Here is a 14,068-nt window from a genome sequence, read left to right as displayed (position 1 = left end):
GGTTTCATGTACTGAAAACAGTCAGTCCTTTGCAATGGTAAATCCATTTATTATTCAGAAAGGTGTCAATGGCATTGCTGGCCCTGTGAAATCCTGCTCTCATTTATGGAATGCACTTTGCTTTGGGAGACTACTTCTGATTCTCAAACACAACTACTGCTTGCCGCCTTGCATCTCCACGATATCCTGTTTGTGTCAAGGCCCGTAGAATTCTGAATTCTTCCCACGGTGTTGTTTACACTAGGCTGCTTGATGACCTGACTGAGGCTGAAATCCTATCTTACCTCTCTGATCAGGGTGTCATTTCTATCCATTGGGCGATGAAAAAGGTAGATTCCTCCTTAGTGCCCACTGGCACCGTTTTTCTCACCTTTGATAGGGTGGTGCTTCTGTCAAAGATCAAAGCAGGCTATGAGATTATCACAATCTGACCGTACATTCTGAACCTGATGTGTTGCTATCAGTGTCATCGTTTCAACCACACTAGAATGTCTTGTCGACACCCAGCGAAATGTGTAACGTGCAGTAGGGATGCACATGGGGATGATTGTCCTCTTCCTTCTCCCCACTATATCAATTGCAATGGCAGTCATGCCATATCCTCTCGGGATTGTCCCATGTATCTCGATGAACAGGCTGCCCAGGAGATCAGGGTAAAGGAAAAAGTGCCTTACCCAGTCGCTCGCAGGTTATTGGCTAGTTGCAAACCCTGCGTTCTCCTGTCTGGCACTTATAGTTCTGTTCTTGTTACCTCTCACTCCATGAAGGATGTCGTCACACAGACATGTGATCTCAAATTCAGCTCTGAGGTTGTGGGTTGTGAAATTACCTAGTGTCAAGGCATCATGATCATCATCGTAATCCCCACCCCCGTCCAGCAGTGCATCAAGCCATCAAACTCTTGCCTCAAGGGGTGAAGCCACCAGCTACACAACCGGTAGGCCAGAAAGGACAGGAGTAGTACCCCCGTGAAGACTTCCTGCTTCCCTCCAGCCAAACAGCAACAGCAGCACAAGCAAGTCAGTGTATCTGTGGACCCAGTGGAGCAGGATCCTCCTGCTTCTGTGCCCTGTACCAGTGAATCTCCGCAGGCTGTCACTTCGCAGCTGCCGAGTTGACGCCCCTTCATTTCTTCCTCATCATGACTCTCCTCCAATGGAACATTCATGGCCTTCGGTCCCACAAAGAGGATTTACGGCCGCTTTTAGCACCACAGCATCCCCTTTTACTCTGCCTTCAGGAAACAAAATTGTGTCCTCAAAACTGCTTTGAACTTTCACATTTCTTCCTGGTTTGTTTTGACCTTCCCCCTAAGGTCAGCATTCCATCTCATGGGGATGTCGTGCTGCTCATACGGGATGATGTTCATAGTCAACCCATCTTCCTGACTACCCATCTTCAAGCTGTTGCAGTTCACCTTTTCCTTCCTCACCTGACTTTTTCCCTCTGTACCATTTATATCCCTCAGTCAATCGATGTCACCAGGGGAGACTTCCTTTAGCTTATTGGGCAGCTATCTCCACAATTTCTGCTACTCATTGACCTTAATGCACATCATCCCCTTTGGGGTTCTCCTAGAACCTGTTAGACAGGTGTCCTCCTGGCTGACCTTCTTAACCTATTCTACCTTAACACTGGAGCACTTGCATTCCTTTCTGACTCCTCATACACGTATTCCCACTTAGACTTATCTTTCTGCACTGCCCAGCATGCCCATTGTCTTGAGTGGTCCGTTCTTTCTGACACCTACACGAGTGACCATTTCCCATTTGCTGACACCTACCCCACATGTGTGGACACCCAAATGGCAGCTTACTAAGGCTGACTGGCAGATTTACTCCTCCCTGGTGACCTTCGAAGAACAAGATTTCCCTGGTTGTGATGACCAGGCGGAAAATAGCACAAACATTACCCTTTCTACTGCAGACCATTCCATTCCTCGCACTTCCTCTTTGCCATACCGTGTCCCAGTCCATTGGTGGACTGAGGCATGCCATGACGCAGTTCGTGCACGGGGAGGTTTTTAACCGTCCCCCCATGATGGCAAACTGCATTCGTTATAAACAGATGCATGCAAAGTGTCTTCATGTTCTCTGGTATAGCAAAAAAGCTAGCTGGATTTCATTCACTATTCTTCTAACAATTCCACCCCTTCCTCTGTCATGTGGGCCATCCTCTGACGGCTCTCTGGAACCAAGATCTATTCACCAATTTCCGGCCTTATAGTGTGGATCCTGTTGCTATCTCCAACACCTTGGGCCACCATTTCGAGGAAATTTCGAGCTGTTCCCACTATCACCCCGCCTTCCTCCACTGGAAATGAGCATAGGCAGCTCAGGTGATATCTTTCTCTTCTCAAAATTGTGAGTGCTACAATGCCGCCTTAGTATGAGGGAGCTAGGTCATACTCTGTTCATCCCAATCCTCCACCCCAGGGCCAGATACTGTCCACATGCAGATGTTGCAGCACTCTTCTTTTATGGGCAAGTACTTTCTGCTTAATACGTACAACTGCATCTGGGCAGAGGGCAACATTTCTGGATGTTGGCATGAAATGACTGTCATACCCATACGTGAGCCCAGTAAGGACAAAAATCTTCCTTCTAGCTACCACCCAATCTCTTTCTCACCAGCTGTGTTTGCAAGGTGATGGAAAGTATAATTCATCCATACCTGGTATGGTGAATCAAGTCTCACAATTTACTTACGGCTGCTCAGTGTGGATTTTGGGCGTGGTGTTCTGCATGAGATCATCTTGGTACTTCATCCACCCATGTCATGAATCGTTTTCTGCAGAAATCCCAGACTTTGGTCCTGTTTTTCAATTTGGAGAAGGCCTACAACACTTGCTGGAGAACTGGTATCCTCTGTACTTTTTACATGTGGGGTTTTTCTAGCTGCCTGCCCTATTTGTTTCACGAATTCTTAAAAGGCTGAGTCTTCAAGATGTGTGTGAATTCTGCCTTGTTGGACACCTTTATCCAGCAAAGTGGCGTTTCTCCCACCGGGCATCTCTGGCTCCATTTTTATTGACGATTCTGCTATCTATTGCAATTCTCCATGAACCTGTCTCACTGAGTGTCATCTTCAGCGATGTCTTGATTGTTTTTACTCCTGGAGCATTGACAATGGATTTCGTCTTTCCACAGACAAAACCATCTGTATGAATTTCTGGCACTGCAGTTGGTTTCTCCCACCATCTTTACACCTTGGGCCTGTTCCTTTCGTTGAAACTATGAAATTTTTGGGGCTCTTAGTCCTCCCATGTGTCTTACTGGCAGCCCAATGTACACGGACCCTCTGTGTCCTACGTGTCCTCAATTGTACTTCCTGGGGTGCAGATCGAACCACCCTCCTCTGTTTGTACTGGTCCCTTGTCTGTCTGATCTAGACTATGGGTGCTATGTTTATGCATCTGCACATCTGTCCCTCTTACTCCATCTCAACTCTATCCACCATCATGGCATCCATTTGGCCACTGGAGCCTCTTAAACTAGCCCGGTTTAGAGTCTGTTTGCTGATGCTGCTGAACTACCACTGTCATATTGTTATGACTTCCCCCTCAGCAGGTATTCATGCTGTTTGTCTACCGTGTGTGGCCACCCATCATATGCCTCTTTCTTTGATGATTCGTTTGATCGGCAGTATGGGGCACATTCCTCCTGGGGTCCACTTTCGGCATTTGCTCTAGCGGCTTTAACTTCACACTACCTGCAACTTTTCTGGTGGGTGTGAACCCTTCACCAGTTTGGCTTTGTGAGGGGCCCCATGTTAACATTGGCCTTCATTGGCTTCCTAAGGACACTACTCCAGCCTCAGTCTATCGCCTTCAGCTTCACAACCTTCACGTGGAACTTCGCGATAGTACCTTTGTGTACACTGATGGCTCTCAGACTGATCACGGTGTTGGGTGTGCCTCCATCATTGGCTTGGATATCGGCTTCCAGCACACTGCTCAGTATTTAGAGCGAAGCTCTTTGCCCTGAATTAGGCCACGGAGCAGATCTGGTGATGTAGACTTTTCAATTTTGTCCTCTGCTCACTCTCTCAGTGGCTTTCAAAGTCTATGTGCGCTGTACATCACCCATCCCTTAGTGCAATGGATCCAGGAAAACTGTCACTTGCACACTCTTGGTGGAGCCACTGTGATGTTTATGTGGGTTCCTTGTCATGTCGGTCTGCCAGGAAATGAGGCTGCGGACACTTTTGCCAAGGCTGCAGTCCTTGTCCCTCTGCCCACTAATACCCATATTCCCTCTAATGATACCTATTTTGCCGTCTGTCAGGAGATGGTGTCCCTTCGGCATCGCCATTGGTCCTCCTGTCATGGGAATAAGCTCTGGAGTATTAAGCTTCTCCCAGCAGCTTGGATGACCTCTTCTCGGCCCTCCTGCCAGGAGGAGGTCATTTTAACTAGGTTGCATATTGGGCACTGTCTTCTTAGCCATCGTCACTTTATAAGTGGCACTCCCTCACCACTTCGTAGCCATTGTGCCCAAGTTTTAACTGTCTGCCACTTCCTGATGGAATGCCCATTTTTTAATTGTTGCTTGAGTGTGGCGTCTGAGTTATCAGCCATTTTAGCAAATGTCTTGCGGGGTGTCGACTGTGTTGTACTTTTATCCGTCAAAGTAATATGGTGAAGGCCATTTAATTTTTAGCTTTGGACCTCCATTTCTGTATGGTGTCTTGTAGTCGTTGGTCGATGTCCCTGTTATTAGCTGTCTTTTTCTTACATCAGTTGGACTTGACATATAGTCATTTTTTAACTCCTCTCTGTCTTCGTGTTCTATAGTTTTGACTTGGGCGTGTATGACTAGTTGTTTTTACAAAACAAAACAAGACAGACAAACCAAAGGAAGAATAGATGAGATAAAAATCAATATCAGTAACTGGGCTGGAGGTACTCTGACTATACTGAAATACTGGTCACATTGTTATGGAAAATTTCTCCTTTTCATATGGTTTTATGGTGTTTAAATTGCTTCCCATATAGATGGTCACTGTTTGATAATGCTTAAATGTAATATGTGAAATGTTATGTACCTGTGGTCAATTTAACTATGAACATCACTTGAGAATAGTTTCAATACAAGTTTTGACCAGTTTTAATATTTCAGGTGATCCAAAGTTACATTACATTTGCTCCATGGTCTCCACATTAATGGGCTATCCCGCTGTTTACCACAAAGTGCACCAGTAGCACAAAACATTGCATAAACTCCATAAACCAAATGAGTATGAGCAGGAGGTGCTTGAAACTGAAATTAATTTCTTAATAAAATTATTGTAACATGACATGTTGATAAAACACATAGAAAATATACAATAGTTGTGTTTTGGCTTAAAGGACGGAGTTCTGGCTGGGTTAGAATGACTTACTGAGATGGCACAGTGGTTGAAACACTGAAATCACTTTTGGGAGAATAGTGGTTCAAATCCATGACTTGTAGTTCTAATTTAGGTTTTCACATTTTCCCAAAATCCCTTATGACAAATTTTTGCTAAGGATGTGGTCAATTTCCTTGTCCATCCATCCATCCATCCATCCATCAGTCTAAATGTACCACTGCTTTTTCATTCTAATCTTAATTTGATTTAAACAGGGAGACAAAGCAAGTCAGCCCACTGCTACCCACACCGAAACTGCTTTTTTGTGCATTATCTCTCCCTGTCATTCTGGTAAAGCCAGCCAGTATCCTTGAAGTTTAGTGGGAGCCCCTTTACTAGGATTGCACTCTTAGTTTGGTTGTATATTTTATTGGATGAAAGCCATGGGTACAATTTTGTATTTTTATTAATTCTCCAGTTATTGATTATTTAATCCAACATAACAGAGTAACAATGTGACATGGGGAATGAGTTGGCTAGAGGAACTATGGTAAAATAATGCTAAACTAATACACTATGGTAGGTGCTGGTGAGGTTAAATTAAATGCTTTTCTGGTTGGTAAAACCCATTTAGTGTTAAAAAATGACTTTCCAACTTCAGACGCAACTGCTGTATAGTAAATATGAGAGAAACTACCACTGGAATAAAAATCAAAAATGGTTGGAGAATAAAAGTATATTCCTGCTGTGGAGACTTTGCCATGCAGACTTTTAATCCTTAAAGATAATTTTCTCTTTAGTTGTCATTGGCAGAAAGTCTCTACAAAAAATCTTAAGTTAATGAAGAACAGACCTGATATACCATAAAAGGTGGACATCGGGGGGGGGGGACTGATTATTTTCTTTCTAACAGTTAATTTTATCTGAATTTTTATCTATTGAATCCATGTAACATCTTGTTTATTTCCCCATCATCATCATCCCCCCCCCCCCCCTCTCTCTCTCTCTCTCTCTCTCTCTCTCTCTCTCTCTCTCTAATAGCATGACTGGATCGTTGGGGGAATGCAACTTTTCATAAGCTTAATGGTGCCTATGCCTTTGCATGATGTTTGTGTGCTAGCTATTACTGCAAATTGTAATACCTTGCTTAAAAATACTCACTACATTAGTTTCTGTATGTGTGTGTACGTAAAAAAAAATATGGAAAAACTTTTGGAAATAAAAAATTAACCACAAAGTAAGAGAGGAAGTGTGTTTCTAATTCAGTTGAGACTGATTTCTAAGCTGGTGAGGATATTCTTATCTTCTCTCAATGTGAGTCTGTGATATCACTATAAGTGACTAGCCTCCAGCAACAAATAAATGATTGATGAAACAAATTTTTCAAAAATTTGTAGCATTTGAACCTCAGATTGTATACTAATTTTTTGTACTGATTAACCAAATACACGTTTGCCTGTGCAAAAACTGCAGCTTATTTGGTTACTATGCAGAGATAGCTACACTATCAGAGATTAGATAAAATTCTTGTGTTTAAATATGTGATAACATGATAAGGATCTACCTTGCCTGCTGTCAGTATCTCAGTTGCTCCTGCAACATGTACTCCTCTGTTGTAGAATGTGATGTTTATAGTGATGGAACAATCAACATTACTCGTTATTTTTCATGTAATCTTCCACAGGAGGAAATGAGGGATCCTGCTTGTGGTTATGCTGAAGGACAGAAAGATGATGCCAGTCATGAAAACCAGAAATTCCTCACTTCTGGCGTGCAAAGAAATGATAAAATAGCTGAAACTATGCTCAATGATAGAGTATGTGTGGCATCTTTTAATGAACTGAGTAATGTTGTGTATGAAGATCATCCAACTCAGAAGCAACCAGATTTGCAAGAAGAACCTGTCAAAAGTTTTCTTACAACAGAAATAGTTACCAAAGACTTAAAAAATTTAAGGCTGTCAGAATCTCCTGAAAAAAAGTCTGAGTCTTTTGCCAGTACCACAGAAAAAATGATAGAATCTCCTATTACAGATACATCTCAAATAATACATCAGGTGAGTGAAAACGTTTTGCTTGTCAGTTTTTTATTTGGCATAAATAACCACTCAAAAATGTGGATGGCTTGCAGAGAAATATGAATGACCTTCAGTGTGTTGAAGGCCAATGTAAATAAAATATTTGTAGCAAATGTTGTGTATAGCCTGTTGTTAACTTCTTTTGATATTTGAGCAGATACAGTAAATATATTTGTATATTTTGATGAAATTGTACGGTTTCTCAACATGTTCATAGAACACCTGAATCACTCTGATTATTATTGAATCACAGAATCAAAAATTACTATACCCAAGGACAATTTGATTGTAGCTCCCCTCTCCTTCTGAATATGCAACATATTGCTATGTTGAGACTCCCTGTTTATTTCATTACAGTTCATTTTATTCTAGTTATTTTACTGCGAAAGACAAATTGTTTACTTGCTGGTAAAGAGGAGGATCCTGTCCAGATATAGACAGCCAGTAAATCAAAATAATTGGGACCAGTGTTTTTTGCATTGACCTCCTTCTGTAAAATATTCTGAGTTTGTGACCTACAATATTAGAATAAAGACTTAAGCTTTGTATGGTAACCTCCTTCTTCATAAAGAACAACTGCTGTTATGCTGCCAGAGATCTTGTCAGTGTCCATGATGCTAGTGGCACCTGCTATAATGTAAGCAACTCACAGAATTCCTCTGTGGCCTCTCAGTATTGAGAACTTGTTTCCATGCACCACTAATTTTTTGGCTGCTGTCCTGGTTAAGACTTCTTCTGTGGGCAATGTCCCAGTACTATGGTGTTCAGAACTACATTTTGTGTAATTAAACATAATTTTATGGTCATTTATGTGACTAAGAATGTGGTCAGATATCACTGATTTTTGTAAATCAGTGATTTTAATGTATTTGGCATTCTGCAATGGATGCAAACTGGATTGATCAGTATAGTTGTTCTGATGCTGAGGAGAGGTGTTGTAAATTCTAGGCATCCTGAGGTAAGACTGTCATTAATGAAGTTCAGCTACACTCTTATCTTCTTAGGCAGCTGAAAAATCATGTCATTTGCCTTCTCTGGCTGGGATGCTAAGATTGGTTGTTCTTTATGAAGATGAAAACTGTTGCCATCAAGAGCTTGAGTTTTTATTCAGATTTGATGTGGTAGGAATATTGAATATTCGTATAAAATTTGAAAAACAGCTTAAACGTGTTACCTTCCACAAACGTGTTACCTTCCACAAACGTGTTACCTTCCACAAACGTGTTACCTTCCACAAACGTGTTACCTTCCACAAACGTGTTACCTTCCACAAACGTGTTACCTTCCACAAACGTGTTACCTTCCACAAACGTGTTACCTTCCACAAACGTGTTACCTTCCACAAATTTGTGTACAGTACTAAAATATGATGTGGTTCTGTTGGTCGTATAAATCAAATAATGCAACTCTAAAACAGGGTAATTATCCAAAATAATAAACTAGAATAATGATTCCTTTCGTCTTAGTTACACAAACAGCCCCCCCCTCTCCCTTGCCCCCTCCCCTCCTCCCCTCCTCCCCCCCCCTCCACCCTCCCCCCCCCCCCCCTACCTGACCTGTTCTGGCATTCATTCTATCTAATGTATAGCAGTTTGATATCAAACTGACTGTGTCAGTCACCTGAGTCATGATAATGTACCGGAACACCACTACACAGTTTAATTAGTACAATGAAATAGAACACTTATTTATTGCAGCATACATGTAAACCATATCATCTAGTTCAGGTTATTCACATACGTGAATCTGCCCGGGCTAATAACTAAGTTCCATAACACAAGTCACTTCCAGAGGTACACCTGTCCAGAGACAAAGTCTGTTATCAACAACACTATTCCAAGAAATGTGCAGTTCCTATCCTTGTGGACTGTTCACTGTAGGTGGCTTAATCCAGACAGGCAGCTGCTGTCTTCAGACTATTGCTAAGCTCGAATTCTAGAATCTCTCTCGACAAACTCTGGCTCATAGTTCCTGCCGCCCAGTGAAGAACTGCCGCTGACTCAATGGGCTGTAAACTGTAAAGTGACACGTGTTAATGCCCTGAATCCATGCAATTGACTGTTGCAGCTTGCGATAACACTGGACCCACTCATTTGCTGTCCAAGTGGGGTAATGTCATTATCTTGCCCGGCCTCATGTGGATGCAGGCTACATTGGCATGCCATAAGAGATGAAAGGGTGGGCTATCTGGCAGTAGGAGTGGTGTGGGATAGAAGACTATCCCATACTCAACCCTCTCACCCTTTTTGGGTGGCATCTTGTCCCATTCTCTAACCCAGCATTTCCACACTTATAGTGTCTGCCTAATTTTCTTCATTCTTCTGTTTCCTTTCGTGTGTAATTCAGGGAGAAAGATCATGAAGATTTGAAAATTTCAGTATCCTCTTTTGTATCCACATATCACTATTAAACAAATGTGTGTGTGTCACACACACACACACACACACACACACACACACACACACACACACACACACACACACACACACACAAGAACTTAATGTCTGAGTTAAATATCAGTTTTTTTTCCTACCAGATTCCACCACTAAATCTTTCAAGTGAAATTGAAATTGTGGCTGGTCTCACGTTTCCACTTGGCCCTGTAACAGCAGCAGAACCACCAAAGGAAAAGCCTCCACCCCCGCCGCCGCCTCAGTCTGATAGTGATGATGAACATGTACAGAGAGTGAGTAGTGAACTATACTTAATAGTAAAAATGATCAGAGTCTTTAATTATCTGTTTTGTCTTCTTTCAAAACTTTTCCAACTTAAAATCCTCTTGTATTCCTGAAGAAGGAAGATGTTCTGAAATCTTGGTACAGTATTTCTCTACTTCAAAGTATTTCATTCAGCAAGTACTCAGCATTTTGCCTCCTTAAGGTAAGTACTAGCCAGAGTTTCTGTTGTATGGTAATTTTAATCAGCAATGGAAACTCCAGGTAGAAATATAAATAATGTAGGAAAAGATAGATTGCTACTTACTATAAAGAAGAAACATTAAGTTACAGGCACACGATTAAAAGATACGCACATAAAGGTTTCAACTGGTAATTTCATGGTTTCTGCAGCTGAATTTTTCCCCTGGATGCAATTAATATTCAGTATATAACTCACATATTTGCTTTGTTCAAGATACTAAGATTCTGTAATTTCATTTAGCTCTAGGTTCACACTTCTGATATAAGCACGTGTAACTTGCTTTTAGATGTATTCCTTTTATACTTGCAATTGTTAATTAACTGTTTGAATTTTAAAATATTCTTCAACAAGACATGCTATATTTTACCATATTATGACTAGGATTGTTACCAAATGCATATTTGCTTTTGTCTACAGCAGAACTGGCACACAGGACCGGTTGATGAGTGTTAAAACGGTTATCTCTGATAACAATTGCAGACAGCCAACTAACCAAGATTGACTTGAGCTTGTTAACAGAAGATCTATGACCCTGTTTATTGTATTGCTTAATTAACTCACTCTGTTGACCACTGGTGCCTTGTAACTTCATTATGTTCTGTTCAACTTTTATCAGCATGGTTTATATTGATCAGAAATATGATTTAGATGCACTTCCGTAATTATCTTTACCACCATCTTCATCAGGTCACATTGGCAATTCATTATCTCAAGTCTGTACAGTGGCAGGTAGCAATGGTCATCTACGGGCATTCAGTAATCACCTGAATACTAATATGAGTAAGGTTCAAAGTGTGTATGTTGCTTAGCACAGCATCCCAGCTGTGCTCAAAATGGTCTGTATTAGATGTCCATGCCTGCTACATATGTCGTCACATCTCTGGAGCCATCGGTGTAACAATTCATCGTGGTTTTCAACTTAGGAACATCAACTTCTTGTTGAATGAAGAGGCATCCATTAGGGCAAAAAGCACTGCGCTGTATTTTTCTGTGCACTCCTGCCATATTATATGATGATGTAAACATGCTGTACCAGTCTCTTGTATCAATGTTTGAAATTACTTTTATTGCTAAGTAAGAACTGCAATATTTATGTTCTAACAGTTTATAATGCTGCAGCAGCATGGGTTCCAAACTTTAATCAGCAATGTTATGAGAAACATAAAGTTCTCGTAGCAAATTTGAAATTTGAAGAAGTTGCTGCATAGTAGTTACATATTTGGAATTTCTTCAACTGATATTTTGGCAGTGTACCATCGTCGTTATGAAGAGAAATTTGAGACTGATCATTATGTTTGCTAGATAATGGCTGAAAGGTATATGTTTAGAATGTCTTGCTGAAATACTTCACTGTACAGGTTTGTTGCTAATATTTTTTATGTGGCATGTAGAAGAAAAATTTTCATATGGTGGAATGAAGAAACCAAATTTCTGAGAAGTTCCGCCATAAAGTAAAATGCCAAGATCATTAACTGCACAAAGTTCTTGTACCTTAGCTCAGAAAGGTGAATCTGACTTAGTTTGAGTCTTTGAACAACAAAAAATTTCATGGGCTTAGGTTGCCAAACGCATTTGACAGAAGTTTTACATGTAAATAATAGATTTCAGCTACCAGTTGTCCTTTTGAAATTTTATTGACAGATGTAGATTTCAGCTAGAAACTAGCCATTCTCAATGCTAAGAATACAACACATACAGCCGGCCGAAGTGGCCGTGCGGTTAAAGGCGCTGCAGTCTGGAACCGCAAGACCGCTACGGTCGCAGGTTCGAATCCTGCCTCGGGCATGGATGTTTGTGATGTCCTTAGGTTAGTTAGGTTTAACTAGTTCTAAGTTCTAGGGGACTAATGACCTCAGCAGTTGAGTCCCATAGTGCTCAGAGCCATTTGAACCATTTTACAACACATACATAGTTAGATGATGTCATAAAAAAGTTGTAATTAATGGCTTAACTCATATGGTTTGTATATTACATACCACTATCATTTTTGATCAATGCATGTAATGCCTGTTGGTCAGGCTTCATCCACAGTTAACTGAACACTAATGTTTGTGGAAGGTGGGCTGTGTGGAGAACACCTCGGTTGGTTACATGGCGCCATCTGTGTGAGCTACATATAAACTTCAATGGAAGTAAACCACTTCAAATTTAATTACATAAAATGGAACATAAGTAAAATTCTTACATTGTTGTCTGACTTATTTCCTATTTATCATCAAGTAATAAAATTTCCATGTTCACTCCTTGTGAGTCCATTATTATTATTAAGACATTTAAATTACATCAGGTGGGTAAAACATTTTTTAATGTTTAAAAACATTTTTTAAATTTATGAAACACTGGAAGACACGTGCTGTATACATCTATTGGTTGATATATTTAAGCCATATTTATTTTTATATTATGTCTCCCTTTATTAAAACATAATAAGTATATTGTTAGTCATATTTAGTAAATAGTTCGTAGATGGCGCCAAACATCAGTCAGATGCATGGTTGTCACAATTTGGTTATTCCGCTATAGACATAGAGGGTGCTAACCTCTTTCTTCCTTAAAGCCGATTTTCCTTGTAAGTGTAAAACAACCAGTATATGGAATTTCTGTTAATAATACTGTTTATGCATCTCACCTGACATACCATGGAAGAAGTTCTGTTTGGTTCAGAATTATACTCATTGTACTCGTATAGTATAATGCAAATGGTTGCTACATATTGACAAGACGGTAGGTGTTACCTCATTCCCCCTGGCTCAGACCCTACAACAGTTCCCAGCAGTAAGTCCTCAAACAACTCCCAGAACCGTGCATTTTTCACAACAACCTGATCATTAATCAAGTTGATGCCGGTATTTTTGTGACGGCAGAATTCTGAACTAACAGAACAGTCACTGCGTGCAACAGCCTCTGAATGGAGGGTAACCTGATGAAGTTTTACATAAAAATCCCATACAAATTTAGGAAGATTCTAGAGTAACCAGACAGTTTCACCTTAGTACACCGTATAAAATCATGGAAATATCTCTGAATACACATAATGAAGTTCATATTATTAAAGATGACATGACACGTCGACGGCTTGCATACTCAAATGTCTAGTGATTTGTTTCTGTGTAGGCTAGGATCATAGGTTGAAGAGGAAATAGCAACAAAACTTGAACATGGATTGCACACTGCACCCATTTGAAATGTTGACTGATTAGTTGCTCTTCCATGAACTTAGCACACTTCTAATTCAACAAAGGTGCACTGTAAAGTTATCTACTTTGTAACATGGACTAAGTGAAAATTTACTCAGTGTTAAAAATTTTATGTAGCTAGTTTTACGTTTTTGTTCATTTCTAGGGCAGAGGGCTTCAGAGGATTGACTCCACTAAGAGAATAAAAAAAGAAATCAGAAGAAAACGCACCAATTTTTTGGGTATTGAGGGGAATGCTGATGACAGTTACTTGGAGCCAGGTAGGTAGCACTTAAGTTACTCAATTTTATATCGGAATATCTTTCTTACACTTGATTCATAGTAATGATAGAAAAGTTGCAAAAATGTATTGTTGCAGATGTTAAAGTGAGCATTTCATTACAAAAAAGATATAATGGAGTTTGCATTAAGTATTCTTACCTCAAGAATGCTCTGACAAAATGGAAATCAGGATCTTGACTGTAATTCCGAAAACTTAACACATTTATGTTCATCACAGTGATGTATTATATGCCAAAATATTACTGCATTGGATGTTACGCAA

General features: G+C 40.4%; 1 protein-coding gene across 6 annotated transcripts in view; it reads left to right on the top strand.

Annotated features, from left to right (window-relative positions):
* The window catches only part of LOC126469782 (uncharacterized), a 510,509-nt gene that overhangs the window by 443,847 nt on the left and 52,594 nt on the right, over nt 1–14,068 (top strand). For 5 of the 6 annotated variants that reach the window (XM_050097021.1, XM_050097018.1, XM_050097023.1 and 2 more), the window contains 3 exons: nt 7,016–7,387; nt 9,945–10,094; nt 13,670–13,784. In XM_050097021.1, coding sequence (XP_049952978.1) covers nt 7,016–7,387; nt 9,945–10,094; nt 13,670–13,784 — 637 coding nt within the window. The remainder of the gene's footprint in view (nt 1–7,015; nt 7,388–9,944; nt 10,095–13,669; nt 13,785–14,068) is intronic. The other variant, XM_050097024.1, reaches the window with a different exon arrangement.

The sequence above is a fragment of the Schistocerca serialis genome, chromosome 3 (genome assembly GCF_023864345.2).
Source record: "Schistocerca serialis cubense isolate TAMUIC-IGC-003099 chromosome 3, iqSchSeri2.2, whole genome shotgun sequence".
In the NCBI taxonomy this organism is placed as follows: Eukaryota; Metazoa; Arthropoda; class Insecta; order Orthoptera; family Acrididae; genus Schistocerca; species Schistocerca serialis.
Note: the sequence above shows the minus strand (reverse complement) of the source record. Positions and strands in the feature narration are given on the sequence as shown.